The sequence below is a fragment of the Nothoprocta perdicaria genome, unplaced genomic scaffold (assembly GCF_003342845.1).
Source record: "Nothoprocta perdicaria isolate Ctin4 unplaced genomic scaffold, notPer1 scaffold_194, whole genome shotgun sequence".
NCBI lineage: Eukaryota > Metazoa > Chordata > Aves > Tinamiformes > Tinamidae > Nothoprocta > Nothoprocta perdicaria.
Genome location: NW_020455138.1, coordinates 32,571 through 53,541, shown reverse-complemented (window position 1 = coordinate 53,541; position 20,971 = coordinate 32,571). Strand labels below are relative to the sequence as shown.

The following is a 20,971-nucleotide window of genomic DNA, read 5'->3' as shown; positions in this document are numbered from 1 at the left end:
ATAGTTGTACAGTTTTGCTTTGCTTTTTTGACAGAATGATGACATTGGTTCATACTTGTTATTTTACTCTCTATTTCTACAGCATCTGGTATACCTAGAGACCTTGTCAAGCTGAGTTGTATGCGAGAGGCCAGGCCAGGCCAGCCTGTGCCTCCCACTGCTTGCTGCTCTCCCAAGGAATAAGCCTGGCACCACGCATGTCCAGGCAACTACTGAGGAAAGAGAAAGCAGAGGATCTGCCTGCATGGTAAAGGCACCACCTTCAAGCTAGGCAGGTATCATCCCCTCTCACCAGATCCAGATCTCGCTGTCCCTCCTCTGCACATGACCCAGCACCCTGGATGCTTTGTGTCTCACTAGACCCTGTGCAATGCAAAGACTGGAAACGAGGAACCCTCCAAGGTGTCATTGTCACAGAGGCTGCTTGTGGCAAAGGGAAAAACTAAAAAGGTGCCTCTAATCCTCCAACATATTTTTACCACTATGAAGAGATGACGAGAAAAATGAGAAGGATGGACCCTAATGTCAAAAATTCTAAGGAAAACAAAATGGTCAAATTTTGATTCAAAGGTTGCTAATCAGAATTTGCAATGTATAAACAAATTACCATTTGCACATAAAAGGACAGTTTGTGTATACTAACTCTACACATTTATATAGTACTGTATCTTCGATTTTTTTTTTGGTGCTTTGCTATAGAATTTTCACCATAAAGGTCATACTAGAAACTCAAAACTTCAAGTCTCAGGTCACTTTGAACAGTTTGAAGTTGATTTAAATAATTGGAAGAGCAGTAGTTCAATAAGTAATTATCATCTATGGGCTAGTTAACATATTAACTCTTTCAAAGGCCCGAGTACGAAGCTGAAAGTCATGTATGGTATATACAGTGCAGTGCATATGTCTTACGGTGCCCAATAACATGTCACATGACAACAGAAGAGATAGTCGTTTATAAATACTCATAGTGTCTTTTCAAGGTTAGATCAAGCTGCTTTGAGGAATGAACTGATTATCCATAGTTTTTTAGGCATACCCATACTGACTCATAGCCAGTATTTTTACTGCTTTAGTCCTTATATCTACATCAGAAAAAATAATAGATGAGTGCTAAACAACTGTCCTGGTCTATAGCATTGATATGTTCTGAAGGGAGCTAAGCACAATCTTTCAGAGTGTGGGGAAGGCTGTCCCCACAAAACAAGAACTGCCTTCTCCTCTGACTCACTACCTTAAGAAGCTGAGCACTTCTAAACGATGCACTGTAGGATTTGACAGAACATCATCCATGAGATACCTTGTCTGATTGCATGCACAAGTCCAGCAGGAGTTTTATCTTTGCCGAGGGCACAAGTCAGTGAAATCTTAAGAATAATCTTAGTACATATCCTCCAGGTGCATCTGCAGTTAGCAGAGCACTGTAGAACGAAATAAAAAGATGGGGAAATCAGGAACTGCATATGCAGCCAGAGAGAGCTGACCTTTCCAGACTCCAGTGGGACAGCCTTGCTACTGCAGCTATTCCTTTATGTCAAAGTACTACACTGCCTACAGTTTGAATTACACCTGGGAACTCCTTCTGAGGAGCAAAACCCACAACACTGAAATAAATACGGGCACTCTGTGTATCTCTTACTTCACACAGAATTACTCTGATATTTATGGTTAATGACTGCTCTTCTTTTGGATGATTAGTTTTGTAAATATGCTGCAGAATATGGAAATTCGCTGATCACTTCTGATATTCTGTATCACCTCTTCAAGAGAGAGATAAGCTCAGTCACAGTTCCTTCCCATATTGGCATTTTTTTATTACAATACCTATATTACATGAGCATGAATGAACAGGCACCAAATTTGTCAAAAGCACGAGCGAGGTTCAGACCCTCAAAAACAGGACCCTCTGCAAACCTGCAAAAACAGTGTTTAATCCTGCTTTTTCTTTATCAGGTATTATATATATGCATACATACATATGTATACAATCACAGGCATGGAAGAAAGCATGGAAGGAGTCAAAGTTTAAACACATCAATACAATTTACTTTGCTCACTTTCTGATTCCTTAAACTGTCTTTTATTATTTCAGTATATCATCTACAAGAAAGCAAAGTTTCCTCCATGCTTTACAAAAGCACAGAGAAATGCTTTTGTGCTTGTCATCACAGCTAGGATATCTGCAGCTTTGACATCTAATCTCATCCATCACTCTCGTGCAATCAATGCAGAGGTAGAGAGAGAAGCACTCCCAGAAAGTAACACAGCCCTCCAATGCTAGTCGCCTGTTTGGGGACAGGCAGAACCATCCTTGTCTCACGGTCCTCTCTTGAGTTTATAGGGAGAACAGATGAGTCGTTACAGCCAACTTTGGGCAAAGAAGACTGGATCAAACCTGGGTTTTATCTGTTGTGAAGCAAATCCCTAAAAGGAAGGGTTACACCAGCATGGATGTGCATTTGCTCCTCATTTAGTCTCTGGTTCGTACTTTCTTTTGGGAGACTGACCCCATGAGAACACAGTGTTGCCACAATACTGAACCATGCCTAACAGGTCACTGCTATGAATCTGCCAGTGGTGGATGTGTATAACTAAAATAAGTCAGAATATATATCCACAGACTCTTCCTTCACTGAGAAGCTGACTTGTAAGATCTCACATGTTTGCCAGGGCTGAGCAGAGGGGTGACATTCAGGGTCAAACAGAGCACTAAAGGCCAAGGAATATGCAAAGGGCTTTCTGAAGAAACACTCCCCTAGCTATTATTTCAGGGACTTTGAAAATACTGCCTGTTAGGGCAGCAGCAGATCTAGACTGCTTTTCAAAGCTCTCTCTATCCAGTGATCTTTCTCCTTCAAAGAAGAAAAACAAAGTGTTGAAACTTAGACGACTCAGACAGTTTCTGGATTTAAAATATAACACTACTTAGTAGACAATTCATTTTATTTAAGAAACATAGAAAAGATCCCAAATATTTTCTGAAGCTTTTCTGTAAGAAATCATGTTTCCCATCTCTTTAGTTATTGTTCTTTCTAAACACAAAACCAGAAGATTTTTTTTCACAAAATAAAAGAAATAACAAATATAACAACTTCATTAAAAACTGTTGAGATTTCTGCCTGCAGATAATCACAGTTAGGAGAAATTGAATGATATTTTATAGTTTAAAACTACTCTTCTACAGGATACAACGACTACATTTAGGATGAGCCATAATCTGGCCATTTCCCTTATTTTTTAGTGCAGGTCATAGTGCTGTTTAAGTGTAGACTATTGTATTCCTAGCACCAAGCAGGAGAGCAAATGAGGTTAAAATCACTCCCACAGATCTGCTCAGACAATAGAACAGATTTTTTGGGAAAGCTTCTCTAGGTAGCCAAAATCAGGCTGATAAGTGGGTGTTTTTTATTTATTTATTTATTTATTTATTTATTTAACATTCTTTTAATGTTTAACTCAGGAGTAAATTCTCATGGTAACCTTAAATGTGAGTTCTTTACAGGAGTTATTGTATATTCAAGTTAAATAATAATAATTAGATTGAGTTACATCTGAAGGGAGAGATGAGAACTCAACTTGAGGAAGGAATTTGTTTAAGCAAATTCATTATTTTTAGAAGCACTTTCAGCATTTACTGTCAATAGTACCCAACAGATTACCATTGCTTATTTCATAAAGATGAAATAGAGGAGAAAATTTGGCCTATCATAAGACACATGAAATAGAAATAATAAGAGTATGATTTAAAAAGATCATTTGCATATTCCCTCCAGACTACTGTAATTGAGTTTTCCTCTAACTTTCTTCTATGAACTCAAGTTTTAAATAGACATAAATCATTGATATTCTATTAAAGGCAAATCCCTAATAATAATAATAAAAAATGTGTTTTGCTATGTCCAAAAATAGCTGACTGATTCTGAACATTTATTTGGCACTTGTTTAACTAAAGAACAGCTGTTCTAAAATATGGCATTTTTACAGGCAATAATATGCACTGGTCCTTCTGGTATTTATTTTTTAAAAGAAAATTAAAAATGACACCAATTCAAAAATTCTTTTTCTCTAAAATGTAGGTTTTATTTTAGGCTTATAAAGTACAGTGTATCTATTTAACTTTTGATAGATGAGTGGTATTTTTCCCCTGCATAAGCTGCTTTTAGAATAAGCAAAGGAGAAAAAAAAAAAAGAATGACAGGAATGCAATGGAAAGAGGGCAGGAAATATGACCTTATATCACTTAGCAGAAAACTAAGTCTCCAAGTTTTACAATGTAAAACAAAAATGAGATAGGCAAGAAAGACATGAGATAAGGCTGGTTAACATTGTCTTAATGCACTGGCTTACCAGGAATCTCCCTAGTTTCTCAGTAAGAACCTTTTAGCTGTCTACATCCCATCTTCTGCCCTAACATAAGGCACACTGCTATAGGTACAGCCATGAGGCTGGATTGTCTGGATTTCCCCAAGCTGCAGAAATCTGAAAAAGTAAATATAGGCATGGACAGTGTCCTTTTATTTTCCTAAAGTGCTTCTGAACTAAAACTAGAAGGAGAAGAGAGATTTACACAGCCTTCATATGCACAGTGTGCCACAGGGTGACAAAATGGCACAGTATTACCCTTCCTCCTTCCTTCTAAGTTTATATACTCTCTCAGATATAGTTATATTTGCTCTTAATATCTCTGGCAGATGTTCTTGGGTGAATGATACAATTAAGAATCCAAATTTCCCATTTCCTCTAGATGCCTTATTTTCTCAATATTCATTCATTCAAAATATATTTACTTATCACTGTATGGTGCCTAGCATTTAGCACACCTTCCGGGTTCCATTTCACAAAGCTGCCACAGTTAATCTGACACATGCCACTGCCTCTAAGAGAAGTTTTGCCCTTGTAGTCTATTGGTGGTAAATGCACAGTGTAAGCAAACCAAGCAAAGGCTTAAATAAAAATTTAACCCTAAAATCCTTGCATTTTGTTCTTTAGAACCACAATAGAATCTGCCTTTTTTTTTTTTTTTTTTTAATTTATGTTTGGCTTTCCTTAGCTGGACAGCTCATTGAATGAATGATGTTGTTTTCAGTCTTTTCTATGAGTCATTCTTCACTGAGATTGTATCAAAGGCTTAACTGATCTGTCCCTGCTCCCCTTTCTAATACCTGTAGACCTGGGTTCAAATTCAGGATCCAGGATAACTCTGAGGCCTCCTGCAACTCAGCCAACCTCCTGCGAGCCCCAGCTCTCACCTCACACCTATTCCTGGAGCACAGACTCAGCTGAACCAGTTTGAATAATTTGGAGCTGAAAATAACCTTGGAACATTGTACCCCATGTTACTGTTAGTCTTAAGAGAATTTTTCCAGGTATAGCCTTTCCACAGCTCTGCATCTCCCTGAATATCCCACGCATTCAGCTTTATGCTTCAGTCATTCAAGGACACTTGATATTGAACCCAGAAGCATTTTGCAAAAGGAATCCTAAGTCTATCGCATTTACTTGAGAACAATTTGAGTACAAGAGTTATACAAATCTATGGGGAAAAAAAAGAACAAGACAGACTTGGCAGCTCCTGCCTCAGCCTCCTCTTTGCTACAGCGAGAATTCTTGCTCTGCCTGGTAAAAGAAAGCTACACAAAGCAGACTGCTTTTATTATGATTTTGCGGCCTGCTGTCATATAACTCCCAAGCCAGTCTACCTCTCCACTAGGTACTCCATAGCTCTATTTCTGTCTATGTGAACAAGTGAGTTTTTCTTGGTCGCAGTCACCTCTTTTTGCAAAAAGTATTTCCATACTTTAATTGGAAGGTTAGAATTGCAGCACCATTGCTCTCTAAATTTCAGTTCTTCTTCTTGACAGTTTCTATGTATTTTAGTTCAACACAGAAGTAAGGAACAAAAGTAGCAAATCCAGACTTTATACCCAAAACTTTTTTTTTTCACAAAATGACATTTGCCGAAATTATATACAGATATAAATAAATCTACCACAGACCAAATTCCATTGACTTCTGAAATGCAGCATTAGATTCTATTTGAAGAGCAGCAGTAAGATAAGAACTTTACAGTTTTACTTAGGCATTATGACTCTGGAACAGGACAATGAAATTCCAAAATATTCTCGATAGTTTGCAGGCACTTTGGTATACGAATTTAGGCAAGAATCCACATTTGGGGAATCTGAGATGCAGTTCAGACCTGAGGTGCCTTAATTCCCATTCTGGGAAATAAAGGAGTTCTGAAGGGTGTTTCAGAGCACCCAAGTGAGATGCCTAAGCCAAATGTTGTGAAAAATCCCTTGACTTTTCAGTTATGCTTGAAAAGCACCCAGTATTTTGTAAAGCTCCTATAAATAAACAATAAGCATTTAAAAATGCTGAAAAGATTCACAGCAAGCTATTTCATCAGTGATGACTTTACATTTCTCTCTTTCATCCAACTTTGCATGCATATGTGCATGCATACAGGCAGGCACTACTGTTTTGGGGCTGCTGGCTTGTGCAGCTTGGACTCACACCTTACCCCCTGATTTTCAGAGCAGGTGCAATGTATTCATGAATCTCCACTACAATGAAGATCATCTCAGGGAGCATTAAAATGCTGAAACTGTCCTCCTCCTGCACCCACAAAGGTAATTAAAAGCTTTGGTTTGGGGAAAAAAAATGTATAAATCCTAAACTAAAAGCACCTAATGGACCATTCTCCTTTCTACTATTCCCCAAAACAGCTGTTTGAGAACATGTCTTTGGCACTTCAGATGGGGCAAGGGGCTGGGGAAGGTTTACAGGCACCTGTAGCAACCCCATGAGCACAGTGTGCTGCAGCACAGCCTCACAGGGCAGAGGTATCCGAGTCATTAAAGAATGCTGCTCTTCCTTGTTTTCTTTGGCCCTGATCACAGCTGCATCTAACATTGATCTCTTTCCTTTTCTACTTTAAGGAAAGGCTGATTTGCAACTTTATCAATGGCAGGATACACATTTAGGCAAATGATAAAACTATAGTATGTATGTAGTCAGCCTAGAGAAATAATATTTTCAGTCTGGAAATGCAAACAACATGATTTCTAATAATAATTAATATTAATTCAATGTAATGTTCCATATCAATTTAGCATGTAATAAGATAAAGAAATAATAGGAACAATTCTGATCATCAGCTTCAAGAAAGTGGTGCCATTAAAACAGGACTAATTGAATGCCGACAACTACCTACAGGTCTGAAAATCCTTTCATTTTTTTTTTTATGGGTTTATTCAAAACTGTGTCTTCCTAACATAAGCACCTTCTTTTCTAAGGTTTAAGAATGAAGGAATCTAATTGAATGCATTACTAAGAACATATAACCAATCAACAGCAGAAATTTTAAAGCAAAAATTATGAAAATGGAAAAGCAGATCTTACTCCAAAATCAAAGACCTGCCAATATGTTTAGTCATGCTGAGAAGAAGCAATGACAGGACAAATACAGCACCACGCTTCTTCAGACCTAACATCTCATAAATATTTTTTTGAACAAAAGGCAAGGGAAAGCTCCATCTTTCAAAATGGATATCAGCTAAAGAATTTGTTATTATTGACAGGTGAGCAAGTTAATTAAGGGCAAATAACATTACTAATAAATGAAAGCACTGAAAAATGTTAAAAAGTCTGGCATTTCTACCTATAAACTAAGAATATAGCTTTTACAAGATTATAATCTTTTACACCATCATCACTTTGTCCACTGTAAGATAAATTCTTTTATAGGAAGAAGTCCTTTTATGAATACTTCCTATAAGGAAGAGGTATTCATGGAAGCATAACAAAAATTTGACATTTGGATTACAGGATCAGGCCCAAAATCAAAAATATTTATGCATATTTATCCTTTCTTCTTTTATGAATATTTATTCTTTTTTTTTTTATTTGTCCTAGAAAAAAAATCAAGAAACTGTAATTCTTGACAAATATTTTTAATCGATCAGGATACAGGAAAACATACAGTGTCCTACTGCAACTCTCCACCTTTTCCCTCCATGGCTGCCTTCCAGACAGCAAGTTTAGTGGTGGCAATGGCAACAGGTGTGCAAAATATCAAGACAGCCATTTACTCTGATGGAGCCAGCAAGGCAAAGGATAGGCAAAACTCTGCTGTTCTCCTGGTTTTACCCATGTCCCACTGATGCCCATCATGGCTACTGGCATCTTGAAAATAGGAGAGAATATATATATTTTTATAGCCTGGCAGAAGGCCAAAAAGCCTTATCTACTGAATGCTAACAGATACTCTATTAACATTTTAGATTGCAGTGACAGATACTGATATGAAAGTGTTTGACTGGCTGTGTTTCAAATTATCTTCAAACAAATGGCAATTTTGGGATCAGGTTCTGATCCTGATATAACTGAAACTTTCAATTAATGCTGAAGCTAGATAACAACATCTAATAGCTTTCTTCCCCATGCCTGGTAAAATGACTATCGTATTCCTTTGTTTCTATATTTAAACATTAATTACACCCAGAATTAAGTTTGTGAAAGATGCAGACAAAGCTTTCTCATTTAAGAGACTCTACCTCTGGGACAAACTTTCACAAGAGATAAGATTATCCACGCTTGAAGGCAGGCAGCAAATATGACAAAAGGTTTTGAAGAAGCAAAACTGGCAGGCCAACAGGAGAGGAACAGATCTAATATTTTGACAAACCCCACAGAGTTCTGCCAGTCTCACCTGGTACCTCCTAAAGTATCCACACACCTTTCTCAACTTGTTTGCAACTTCATCTCAAGTGTTAGATGATTTTCTCCTACTTGTCAAGAACTTGGAAATGGGCAGAGTGCTTGGACACGCTTTCAGCATCCAGCAGATCCATCTTGGACAGATAAAATTTACCATTTATATTGCTATGGTAAAGACACTTTATAAAAAAGCTCAAATTGATGAAGTAGCAGTACTGGTGCTGCCAACCTTTTATATTAGGGCACATTTGGAAGTGGGAGATTCTTTTTCGATGTCTGCTTGAGCTCAGAGAGGTTCAAACTGCAGTTCATTCATCCCCAAAGGATAACATTTCCCCCAGGAGGATTCCTTCAAAGATGAAGACAAATCAGTGGGAGTCTGTGGTTATCTAGTGGTTAAACCACTTGTTTGGAAGCAGGGACTTACTTGATTTGGCTTCTGTTCTGTGCATCAAGAACCAATTATTGGTTTTAACATTTAATGCAAATACCCTTTATTTGTTCTCTATGCTGTATACTAAGCAATAAAAAATATACAAAAAAAAAAAAAAAAAGACAAAGGTACAGGCCAAACTTCAGCAGGATTTTGAATGCAAAGTCATTACTATATAAAAAATACAAAAGCATATTTTAAAACAGCGAAAACTCAGTAGTGCAGAACAAAGCTGAATAGAAATAAAAGAACTTGTCAACAAATCTGCCCTCTGTGAGCATATGGGATGGTCTTTTCCAAGCAAGGCCACCCTCAGACCAGCAACACCATGCACTTCACCTCTGGTTCCTTAAGACCCCCTTCTCTTCCATCACTTCCTAAGCTCAGCTTTTTCTCTGATCATTGATCTTCACAGCAGTCTCTCACTGTCTTTACTCTTGCTGTAGGCTTCTTGCAAACTGGTCTCTCTCCCTTTCTACCTGAGCAAACATGCCCTCAGGAGGCTTTCTCCCAGCTCACTCAAGACAGTTTCATTTGGACTGCAATAGCAGTCAGCATGAGGCAATCATTCTTCCACTCTGCTGCTTCAGATTTAAAATATACAGCAAACAGCAAATCAGGAAGACAAATAATCAGAACTATTCATCAGCACTGAGAAGCTTCTCCACTTAGGTATCATCTTTATTAAACATCTAAGGTACATTTATCCATGCTTGTAAGGTACAAGAGATACTTCTGATGATAAGGTTTTGCCCAGGGAGTAATAAATTGGCATTAGATATTAAATAATATCCGCGCTGAACACGGAAGCACATGCATAGTAATAGGGTTACCCATAAGTGGCTAGATGAATGTCAGTCAGAGGATAACAATAAGAAGTTAAGTTTGGCTAGGAGAAAATTCAAAGGATCAACTATCTTAAAAGCCCAGTTCACAGCTCTAACAGTTTCCAAAGTACTCCACAAGATTCACTAGCACGCCTCCAGTCTCTTGTGCTGCTCTAGGAGCAATGAGGATGGTAGAACTAAGGCATTAAGCCTAAGAAGCTCTTCTAACTCACCAGTGAGTCATGGCCCTTGTGCATGAAGCACGTATGAGGGCTGTGAGGGAATGCACACAGGCCATTACCATTCCTTTTAACAAAGCTCTGTATTAACTGTCCTCAGAACAAATCAATTCCACAGTCCAGAGGGTCAGAGGGTCAGTCCAGAGCTGACCTTATCTCTTATGGTTTTCCTGAAATAATGAGTCATTCAAAGACACTTGTAAGGTAAGTATTATTTTAACTATATACAGGCTAAAATCAGATGCCTAGAGTCAGTAATTACAATTAAATTGCAATTCTAACTCAGTTCCATGAAGATTTTTTTTTTTTTTTTTTTTTGCCAATTCCTTAGGTCTTGCAGGACTGTCTTGCTCATCTTACTTGCACTCTTCTCACAAAACAAAAGAAATCTTGTGATCAGAAAAACAACCAGTAGTGAAGGTCCAGCCAAGTCAAAAAACACCTCATAGCCACTTGAAAACAGGAGCGTGTTACAGCTAAAATGGGTTTCCAGGTTCATATTCCTATTCCCACCCCCAGATTTCAGGTGCATGTGCTGTACTTGCTATGTCCCAGCTCACAGCACTCATCTGAGTCTTGTTCCTGCCCCAGCAAGTCAGCTGGGAAAGGCAGGTGTATGCAGCAAGGGTTATGTAATTGGAAAGCAGTCTGTACTATATCCAAAACTGCCCTTAATTATTTTATTTGGATCACTGACATTATGAAAGCCAAAAAGAAATCCCTTTTATAATCACAAAAAGCTCAGAGAAATCCTAATTCTGAGAGAGTGTGTAGTTGTTGGCTAAGAACTGCATCTCATGCTAGCCTCTTGTCTAAAGAAGAGTGTCTATACCTGGCTGTCAGTGCATTTCTTTCTCCATTCCTTATATCTGAAACCTTAAAAATGTGTTGTGATACAATGTTCACCAAATCAATTCATGTTCCCTATGATAGAAATAGCAAACAAGCAGTGATGCTGAACTGATGCCTGCCTGCCATCTCTGTCAGGGAACACTATATATTTGCAGAGGCTTATTTGTTTTCCAAAGGCTAGTGAGGAGGAGCAAGATCAGTCTGATAATAAAATGCCCTTATGGATTTCTTGAAGTAAAAATCTTTCAGTTAAAGCCACCCTTGAGGTAGATCAGTTTTTAGATGCATAACCTTGCAACATCCTTTTGGAGACTGATATTCCATTCTTTATTTGCCTCCTTGTACACAGCTGCTGCAGCACAACTGTATCTAGTTCTGCAGGCTGATTCATAGACACACTTGCCGAAGTAAGACACCATCACTGTCGAATCAAAGCCTCCCAAAAAAATGGAAAGGCAAAATTCATTTTCCTTTTTAGAAGATAGGATAAAGGGAATACAAGAGGGCAAACACATGAAAAGCAACACGAGCCAACTCACGTGGTTATTACCTATAACAATCAGCTAAGGAAACAGAAGTGCCTCCTTCTTAATAGAAAGAAGGATAGACTTACTGACTACTCATCTGACACCAAAAAGAATTAACCTAAAATTCCAGATGGTAAACTTGGTGGCTGCAGCTTCAACCTGGACCTCGGAGTCTGGTCCCACGTGCCTTGCCTAGACCTTTGCTTTTCTTGCTGCTGACCTGAAATTTCTCATCTGTGACATGTACTTGAAATAATGCAACAAACCTAGAGATATTTAGGTATAAACATCCTGTCAAAATCAGATGTTTATACCACTGCTGAAGTCTGTCTGAAGAGCAGCATGCTCATTATGCAATTTTTCACACATTAATGATCATTCCTTTTTTTTTTTTTTAAATGGCCTTCAGAGAAGAAAAAACAAAAAAAGTATGGGTTTAAGAATTGGTGCCACTGATGCATAGTATGACTAAGTTAATAGGAAAGTAAAGATTTTTTTTAAATGTAGATTATTGATCTATGAAATTGTAGGGGCTCGTTCAAAGTCATTAGAATTTATCATGTCAATATGCTGATAGGAATTTCTGTAAATGAAGATTAATGATTCAAGGAATAATTATCACTGAAGAAACTCTCACTTTTCTCAGTACTTGGAAACTGCATTCAAAGGTGAAGAGTGTCATGTTCTTCACTGCACTTTGGCTTCTTTTAGTAGAATAGGGGGAAATTTTTTCTTTGGCACAATGGGAAGTTCATCTCCCAGTTTGATTTGTGCCTTGAAAATTGCCCATATATGATGAGTGCAACTGCTCTGCAGATGTGCTAAAACCACAAGCTAAAATCCTCCTGCATATTTTTTCTTTCTAAAAGAACTTGAACATGTACAATAGCTGCTTTTCTAAATTAAACACCCAAGTCATGCTTCTTCTTTTTATTGTTCCCTGCAAGACTTCTTCATATATTTTTGCTAAAGGCTAGAAAAGTTATAACTTAAAGCAAAAGAAGAACCAAAGCTTTTGTTAACCTGTAGGAACATACAGCAGTCCCTAGAGCTAGAAAGCTGGTTTTACAGTGGGTTTGTGTGCATATTTTTAATCTAAGACTATCAAATTTAATACTTTTCAAGTTATTTCTGCTCTAAGGCTGGGGCTCAAAATGCCAAGTAATGTCCAGATAATAAATAATATAGTTCTGCTGGGGTTTCCTGTGCATGAATATATCCAGAAAACTAAAATTGCTGGGGATCATTTGATTCTCAATTATGAAGCATTAATTCCCTCAAAGTTCTTGGGATTATCATTTTTCATGAAATACTAGGCGACAGGTTTTAGTCATCAGCTTTTCAAAAAAAGGGGCAAGCAGCTTAGCCAAACTGAAATTAGACTGAGGTGCACACAGCTTGGCCAGCCTCTGTGGGTAGAATCAAAATGATACGGGTATGGGCTTTTTGATTTTTAAAGAGAGATAATTAAAGACAAAAAAAATCCTGCATCCCCGCAGATATAACTCTGGCTCTTTTCCAGTGGGCGACCAAAGTGACAAGTCACAGCACAGATCTGTACTCCCGTTCTGAGGGTAACAAGCTGAGCAAGGGGCATCAGCACAGTTCCTGTCTGGCAGGATGCCAATCTGCGGTGGCTTGCAGCATCCCATCAGAACCGGTTTTGTCTGCAGCCAAATTGCAACTCGCGAGAGATTCTGTGGAAAGAGCCTCTGCATCCTGAAGTCTTTAATCAGTGAGGTATCTCAAAGAAAAATATCTCTGCACAGCAGAAAAAAATATCTAGCAGATAGATATATAATATAGCTGCTCAGAAAATCCTATCATCAGAGGGAACATTATAAAATGTAAATTAACATAGAGAGATGGAGTGACTTGTTTTATTAGCATCATTCCTTAATATTTAACTCCTTAGCCCTCAATAATGTTCATGTCCTGCACCTAGTTTAATCAATCAGTGCTGCTTATTTTGATCTGAAAAAGGAGAATTAATAGTCATCAGACACTAGATGAAGATGAGGAGTGAATTTCAAAATCAAATTACAGTGCACATCACATTTTAAGTTATATTTGCCTATAAGAAGACATTAATTCAGGAATCTGGGGAACTTGTTCCTTGCATTAGAGCGCCACAGCCGCACACACAGAAAGAAAATAGAAAAGGAGAGCTTTCTACAAGCTTCTAGAAACTGTCAGGTCTTGTATGTATGCATTTTAGGGGCTGGAACAGCCAGCAGGAAACAAATCCCACATTGTCAAAGTTACTAGAGCTGCTGGTCCAGAGCTAAGAAAAAAGCACTGGCATAAACAGGGTGACAGAAACACCAGAAAGCAAGGGTCTTTTTTTTCAGTGGTGAAACAGCAACTGTATTCAGCACAGATTCTCCACAAAGGCATCCTTGACAGATTTCTATATAAAGTATAGGCATTTGTGATATTAAAGATGTTCACTTTCAAGATTAATTCCAGGAATTCATCTGCAGCACATATATGTGCCATTGGATGCATCTCTCTTTATGAAAGGCATTTTTTTATTTGCTTTTTTCCAACCTTACTATCCTCTTTTACTGTCATCATTTCAACCGCACAAGCATAAAAAATGACCAAGAAGATGCTAAAATCAGACAGTGCTGAAAACTGGACCAAAATACTTAAATTCTCAGTAAATTTAAAAACTACTGTTCACTGAAAACACTCCTCCTTTGACACTGATTTGTGGACAAGTAGCAGGAGTCACAAATAAGCATAATGAAAAACAGGTCCCATAAACTGGTTGCTTCTGAATTTAATGATGCAAGATACATATACAACAATATAGCGAAACAGAGCAGAGTCCTTACCTTTGTGGTGATTCGCACCAGATGCTAATTTCCCCCACAGTGTTACAACAAATATTATTATTAGCAGTTTTCCTTTTGTTGCTTTCTGTAAATATCTCTTATTCATCCTGAAAATAAAAATATAGAAAAATAAGCATTTCTTTTAACATCTTTTTTTTTCCTTAATTTTAAGGGAATATAGTGCTTTTGAAGAGTCCCTGCTGACACCCCCTAAACCTGGATTTCTGCTTAGTTCCAAGTGATGTATGTCCCATACAGTATCAATGTCACCTCTTTTTGCCTGGTCTATATGCATTTCTCTATACTCTATATCGGTACCTAGAGTATTTAATATCTCTGTGCATCAGGTTTCTACTGGGGCACAAGCAATGTTCATATACTCAGCAACCTCCAAAGAAATGCAGCAACAGAAAAGCTTGTCAAGGTTGAAGCATCCATGCAGGTACACAGTAGGGGCGGCTGCTCCACTAGAGCATCCAGGACCAAACATGGTCAGTGTGGTCCCCCTTGGCTTCACGCAACAGAGTTTTTAGCTTTGGGGACTGCAGCTCTTTTTTGGAGACTAGTCACTTGACACCAAAACATGACGGATTTGAATAGACCTCCAGCATGTGTACCAACCAATCCACAAGCAAAATCCTGCTGGGGAGATATGAGTCTTGTGGAAATGACCTCAAACAGGACAGATTCGTTAGTCTCTCTCCTACCTATCCAAACGGTGATGAAAAGATTTGATTTACTGCATCAAGGGAAATTGCACACAGCTCTCATCTTGCTCAATGATGTTTTCACTGGGTCATCAAGCCACCATGAAGGTAACATGGATTATTTCTCAGCAACCTCCTTCAATGAAAAAATGCCTCTCCACTTGCCAAAAAGATAAGTTCAGAAACACAGACTCTAGTGCTTAAGGATTAAAGTTCTGCAGAGGGTGACAAGGGGTAATATATATAATTCTCTATAGAGGCACCCTAAAGAGCTGGCTAACAAACCATTATGCACGATGGTCACATTTCTGCTGATAGGCCAATAAGATGGTGATGACTATTCCACATCACTTACACTAAAAGCTGTAAACTTGATCATTTTAACATTATTGCTGTTTTACAATGCCTGAAGCTAGGCTACCTTCTCCTGAGCAGAAAAGAAAAAAAAAAATGGAGGGAAAGTTACATATTTTGCTCCTATTATATTCATAAGAACCCAGAAATAATTAAAAAGAGTACCTTTTTTTCTCTCTTTTGCTCTGTTCATATATAACACTATCTGGGGCAACCACAAATTCTGTGTAAAGGCAGACTGTGCTGTAAATGCAAAATAACCCAGTAGTCTGTCCCAAATCTCTTTTCATTCCTTCAGAGCAAATCCTTTCCTTTGAGTAAAATATTTTCTAAGACACCCTGGTGAGGCAGCCCTCTCTGCTCCATCCAAGATGACCAGACCACTTGCCCCAAAATTGTCCATTTCACTTTTCAGGAGACAGATGTGAGCTTGTTAAACACTGGTGAGATTCCACTCCAGGCTGTGTGAAACAAAGCTCTGTGACTCAAATTAGCAGCCTACTGAGGAGGGTACCAAACTCAGTAACATTTGACTTTAGAGCAAACAGAATTTAGTGTACTTTGACAGAAGTGTTTTCCAGAGGTTCATATATCACAGTTATCAGGGAAAAAAGAGAGAAGAGTAAGCAAGTGCTATATCTGGGCTTGTGGACGTGTCCCTGAAAGCCTGACTGATTAATAATCATCGCAGAGGTCACAGTGCTCTGTGAACCACATCGAGTCCTGCCTTCTTGCACTATGATTCCAGTTCTTTCAGTGTAAACTGTATATTCATCACCAACCCCAGGGTTATGAAATACTCAAAGCTAAAAGGAAGTATGTTATTTGTCATTGCAAATAAGAACAACAACCGAAAAAAAAGAAGTGCGCATTCAGCATATGTTGTTTCACTGCCATCTCTGCGAACAGGATATGACTTAACTCCTTCAGTCCCAGGTTCTTTTAATACACCTGTTTTGATGCTGATGCCAAGCCATTTCTCATTAAAATCCAGTTTTTCTTCCTTATGTGCCCATCGCTACTCAAATCCCTGGGGGACCTACGCCATTAAGCAAAGTGAGCTCTAACGCAGTTCCTTGCTGCGCTCTCTCCTACTGCCAGATTCATCTGCTCTGCCATGAGACTGGCTGCAAATCCAAGGCAGAAAATGCAAATATGCAAGGAAAAAAAACAGTAGCTGCAGTAGCAAAGAAAACGCAACCTATCTGCCTGCAAAGAGCAGCCTCTCGGAGCAGAGGCAGAGGAAGAGAGACCTCTGCCCACAGCCTGGCACCATGCAGCAGTGAGCCTGATACTCTACAGCACTCTGCAGCAGAGGATGGGTTTCAGCTTCAACACAGCAAATCCAAGATTGTTGCCCCTGCCAGGTTTTACAGTCCTGAAAAAAAAGCATGTTTTTTTTTTCTTCACCACAAGCCCATTGCAGTATTCTGCATTACTTATTCATTGAATTTACCTTTAGGAGAACATAAATCATGACTTTGTCTCCTAGCTGTCCCCTAAAAGGCACAATCGGGCAGGCTAACTGAAAAGTCAGTGCAAGCAGCACTTTTAGGCTAGGCCTGAGAGGCCATCAGCAGAAGCACAAAAACGACCTCTCCGTGGTTAGACCACTCACAGCATGCAGCAGCAAGAACTAGAGGAAAACGGGAGATAATGGCAAAATGTAAAGGCCAGCACAACACTAGCCCTGAGGTTGTGCATGTTGGACATTCACAGCACTCGATCCAGGCTCAGATGGGCAGCACAGGAGCACAGGGCAGGTATGAAGCTCCTCAAGAAAGGGAGAGTGCTTCTAATATGGGCACAAATCTTCTTTGGACAGAAGCCACAATGCAGCATCACAGACATGGAAATAAAAAATGACAGATTTGTGGTCAGTGAAACTAAAGGGGGTGAAGCAGATTCACATGAAAAGCAAAGCAGGCAACTAGCCAGACTGACAACCAGATACCCAAGAAGAAGGGGCTGTGAGCACCAAAAAACCCACCGAGGTTTCAAGACACCAGTATCCAAGTGTTTGCATTACCATCCAGACTCCCAAACGGTGCTGGTCATAATTTTCTGTGAATTTCCAAGGCAGCCCATGAGGAAGCACTCAGAAGGCACTGAAACTCCAAAGCATTTGACCTCGACTTTGAAACATAACTATTAGCCTACTGCAACCCTGATCCATGCCTGGTACATGGATCCAGGAAATTTAGTTCATTACCAGTGCTCCTCTGTGTCAGACTGTTATTACGCTAACATAACAGGCTGGGTTAAACAGAAGAAATGAGGTCTGAAATGAGGTCTGCTTTTCCTAGGGGTGATTCAGAGCAGCACAGACTGACTATGGCTATTAACCTGAATGGCTTTCCCTGTGGGACATCTTCCTGCCTTACCTTTCTTCAATACCTTTCCATCACTATGATCCGTAAGGCCTTCAATAATTTCACATAAGACCAAATATGAGAACAGCCATGCTACAGAAGTTTACATCTGAAAATGAAACTTAAAATTTATGCCTAAAATTTTATGCTTCTATTTCTAACCTGCAAATATTGGAAATAAACTAAGCAAATTCTCAGTATTTTCACTCAAACAATGAAATGAAAGACAGTCATGTCTGAGCTTGTGTGGAGAGGCAAGGAAAAAGAAAGGTAGCTTCTTTTTGGTTTTAGGGACACATTCAAAATGAAACCAAAGACATGGCACCAGCATAATCCAAGCAGCTGGCAGCTAAGTGAGACGACTGCACTGCAACCAGCTCTTCACTTCTACCATCACACAGTGAATAAATTCTTAGGCTTTGGTGCTTTCGCTCCAGAATATTCCTTTCTACTAATGTGTGCTCCACAATGCCATCACAAGGTACACTGCTTTCCAGATTAGAGACAAAAATAAATAAAAAAAAAAAAAAAAAAAAAAAAAAAAAAAAGAGCAGGATTTGTTCTCAGGATGAAAATGCATGCGATGCTGCAGAGAAGCTTCGCAGATGGGAGTGTCAGCAGAAATGCTTCTCCGTGTCCCAAGCGGCTCGTGGAAAGCCTCGCTTTCCTGTCTGAGGTGGAGCACAAGCACACGTAATCTTCACTGCTGAGGAAAGAATGTATGAAATAGTAGCTTTCATGCTTCCTTTAAGGGCTTAAATATAAATAAAATTCTCATTGGTTTCCAAGGGTCCAAAGAGTTTTTTTTCTCACTTTCTCCTTTTCTTTCTTTTTTCCCTATTAACAAGCATCAGTTTGAGGGAAGCTTTTTAGAATTCATTCATTCCTGCTTTACATATTTACAAAGTTTAGAAACTTGACTTCTGCAAACATCTATACCCACTTCATGCACATATTCACAATGAGTATTATGCCTGTTTCTTTGCTGAATCTTTATTAAATGCTTAGGAAAAAAATATTTCTGATACAAAATTAGCTTCAGATTCTTTTCTTTCTACAACTGATATTTTATTTCCTACTTCAGAGAAACCCTAATTGAGTAGTAGCAATTGCTTCTGACCCTAAGTCTCTTGTACAGAAATAATGCAACTTTTCAAATTATATTCTGTGCTGTGTTGAATCTTATATTATGCATTAGTTGTCTTAGTTTTTATTTCCCAGGCATTGCAGACATTTGCAGCTTTATTTAGCCTTTTCTGTGTAAGCTACTGCAGATTTAGAAGTGCCCCTCTGGTGGATAAAGTCACTTTGTAAAATAACACCTATGTGACCCTTATGTGTTTGCATATATATAAATTGCCTCTATGACATTCCTGTCATGTTTGCTCAGTGAACAAGTAATTTGCCACTCTCATTACTTCAGGTACAAGGTAGCTTGTGAAATCAATCTTCTTTCTGCTTCATACATCACAGCCTGTAACAGACACAAAGTGCCTTCTGGTTCTGAAGCAAAGAAAGGGGAAGGAATACAGTCCCCTTCCTAGGAGCTGCTTTGTTCCATCTACGTTGGTAAGAAAAGAAAGAAAATAGGTGTTTAGCCTGGAAATACACAAGTCTTGCATGGGGGAAAATCTTTAGAAAATCTTTATATAAGAAAGCAAAATGGTAGGTTATTTTTTCCCAAAAAACTATTATTTTCCGGTTTGGATACGTATTCTGCTATTTTGATACGTATTCTGCTATTAAAAGCAGAATACGTATCATTAGGAAACTGAGATGTGCTTTTGAGAAATCGTCAGAAATAATTCACATTGTTGACAGATAGATACAAGTAATATTGTCACTGCTAATACTGACAGTGCTAGTGGACAAGGGATGCAGAATTTTACGTTATTGCCATACCAAAGACCTTTAAAAGGTTATTGTATGAAGACTGAAGACATTGAGACAAATGAATTCTTCCTCAAGACTGTACCTAAGCATATGATTAACATGCAAGACTCATCTTTTACTGGAATCAGTGTGGCATCAGCATATACTTAAAATTAAGCACATACTTTTCTAGGTAGAGATCAATGTAATATGAGTTTTCTCACAAAAACTATTACAGAGTGATCTTTTTTAAGACTGACAGTTTCAAAAAAAGGAAAATATCTCAAATATCTAAAATATTTTAAGGAGCATAATATATGAAAATATGCAGGAAATAAAACTCTTTATATACTGCAGACAGAAGCACATACAGATAATTGCATATGTCTACAGTATCTCTCACCGCCAAATAAAAAATATACATATATGTTATTGTTCCAAAAATCTGGTAAGCAGGGCTTTGAAATTACCAACGGTTTAAAATGCTTTAGGCACCTAGCCACATAAGGCCTCACAGCTACAACTCAAAGTGTTTTACTGAGTTTCAAGGGAAAACTTTTTTTTTTCTCCTAAAGGGGCATTTATGGTTGCTCTGATATTACCTTGAAAACTCAGAGGATCCTGATGAATGGCCTTCCCTTTAAACCGCTATCAATGTTAATCTCCCTTGCCTTCAGATTAACATCAATTTTTCGTAGACACAATTGACTGCAATTTTCACCTTCATTAATTTTCAGATGCAACACCTAACTGAAAGCAATAAAAAAAAGCCCCCAAATACACACAGAGTAAACAAGAAATGCACTATCCTCTTAGTGAGTTTTGGCCCAAACAATACGGACACATTTAACAGTGTTTATATAAAATTCAGTTCATCAGGACTGACAAAAAATGTGTTCATCTCATGAATATTGATGCTGATACATCATCAAATGCATAGAAAGAAAATGTCATGAATTTTTATGTGGGGCTACATTCTGTACTTTTATGAATTTATGAAAGTTTAAGTAAAAAACTAAGTGATCATTTAGTATCAACCTGAACATATTTTTTTCTGTGTGCTTTTACACTTCTAACATAAACTATTATAAAATATTTTAAAATATAAACTATTCTAGCATCTTTAATTTGCTCAATCATGTTGTAACACTTGCAATTTCACAGTAAAGAATTCATTGTCAGAAGGAACTTCACATAACCTTCTCTGCTACTCTCATGCCACCTTTCTGA

General features: G+C 38.2%; 1 protein-coding gene across 1 annotated transcript in view; it reads right to left on the bottom strand.

Annotated features, from left to right (window-relative positions):
- FAM19A2 (family with sequence similarity 19 member A2, C-C motif chemokine like) overlaps nt 1-14,545 on the bottom strand; it is a 50,872-nt gene extending 36,327 nt beyond the window's left edge. Inside the window, exon 1 of the mRNA XM_026037248.1 lies at nt 14,437-14,545. Coding sequence (XP_025893033.1) covers nt 14,437-14,542 — 106 coding nt within the window. The 5' untranslated portion in view covers nt 14,543-14,545. The remainder of the gene's footprint in view (nt 1-14,436) is intronic.
- Between the last annotated feature and the right edge of the window lie 6,426 nt (nt 14,546-20,971).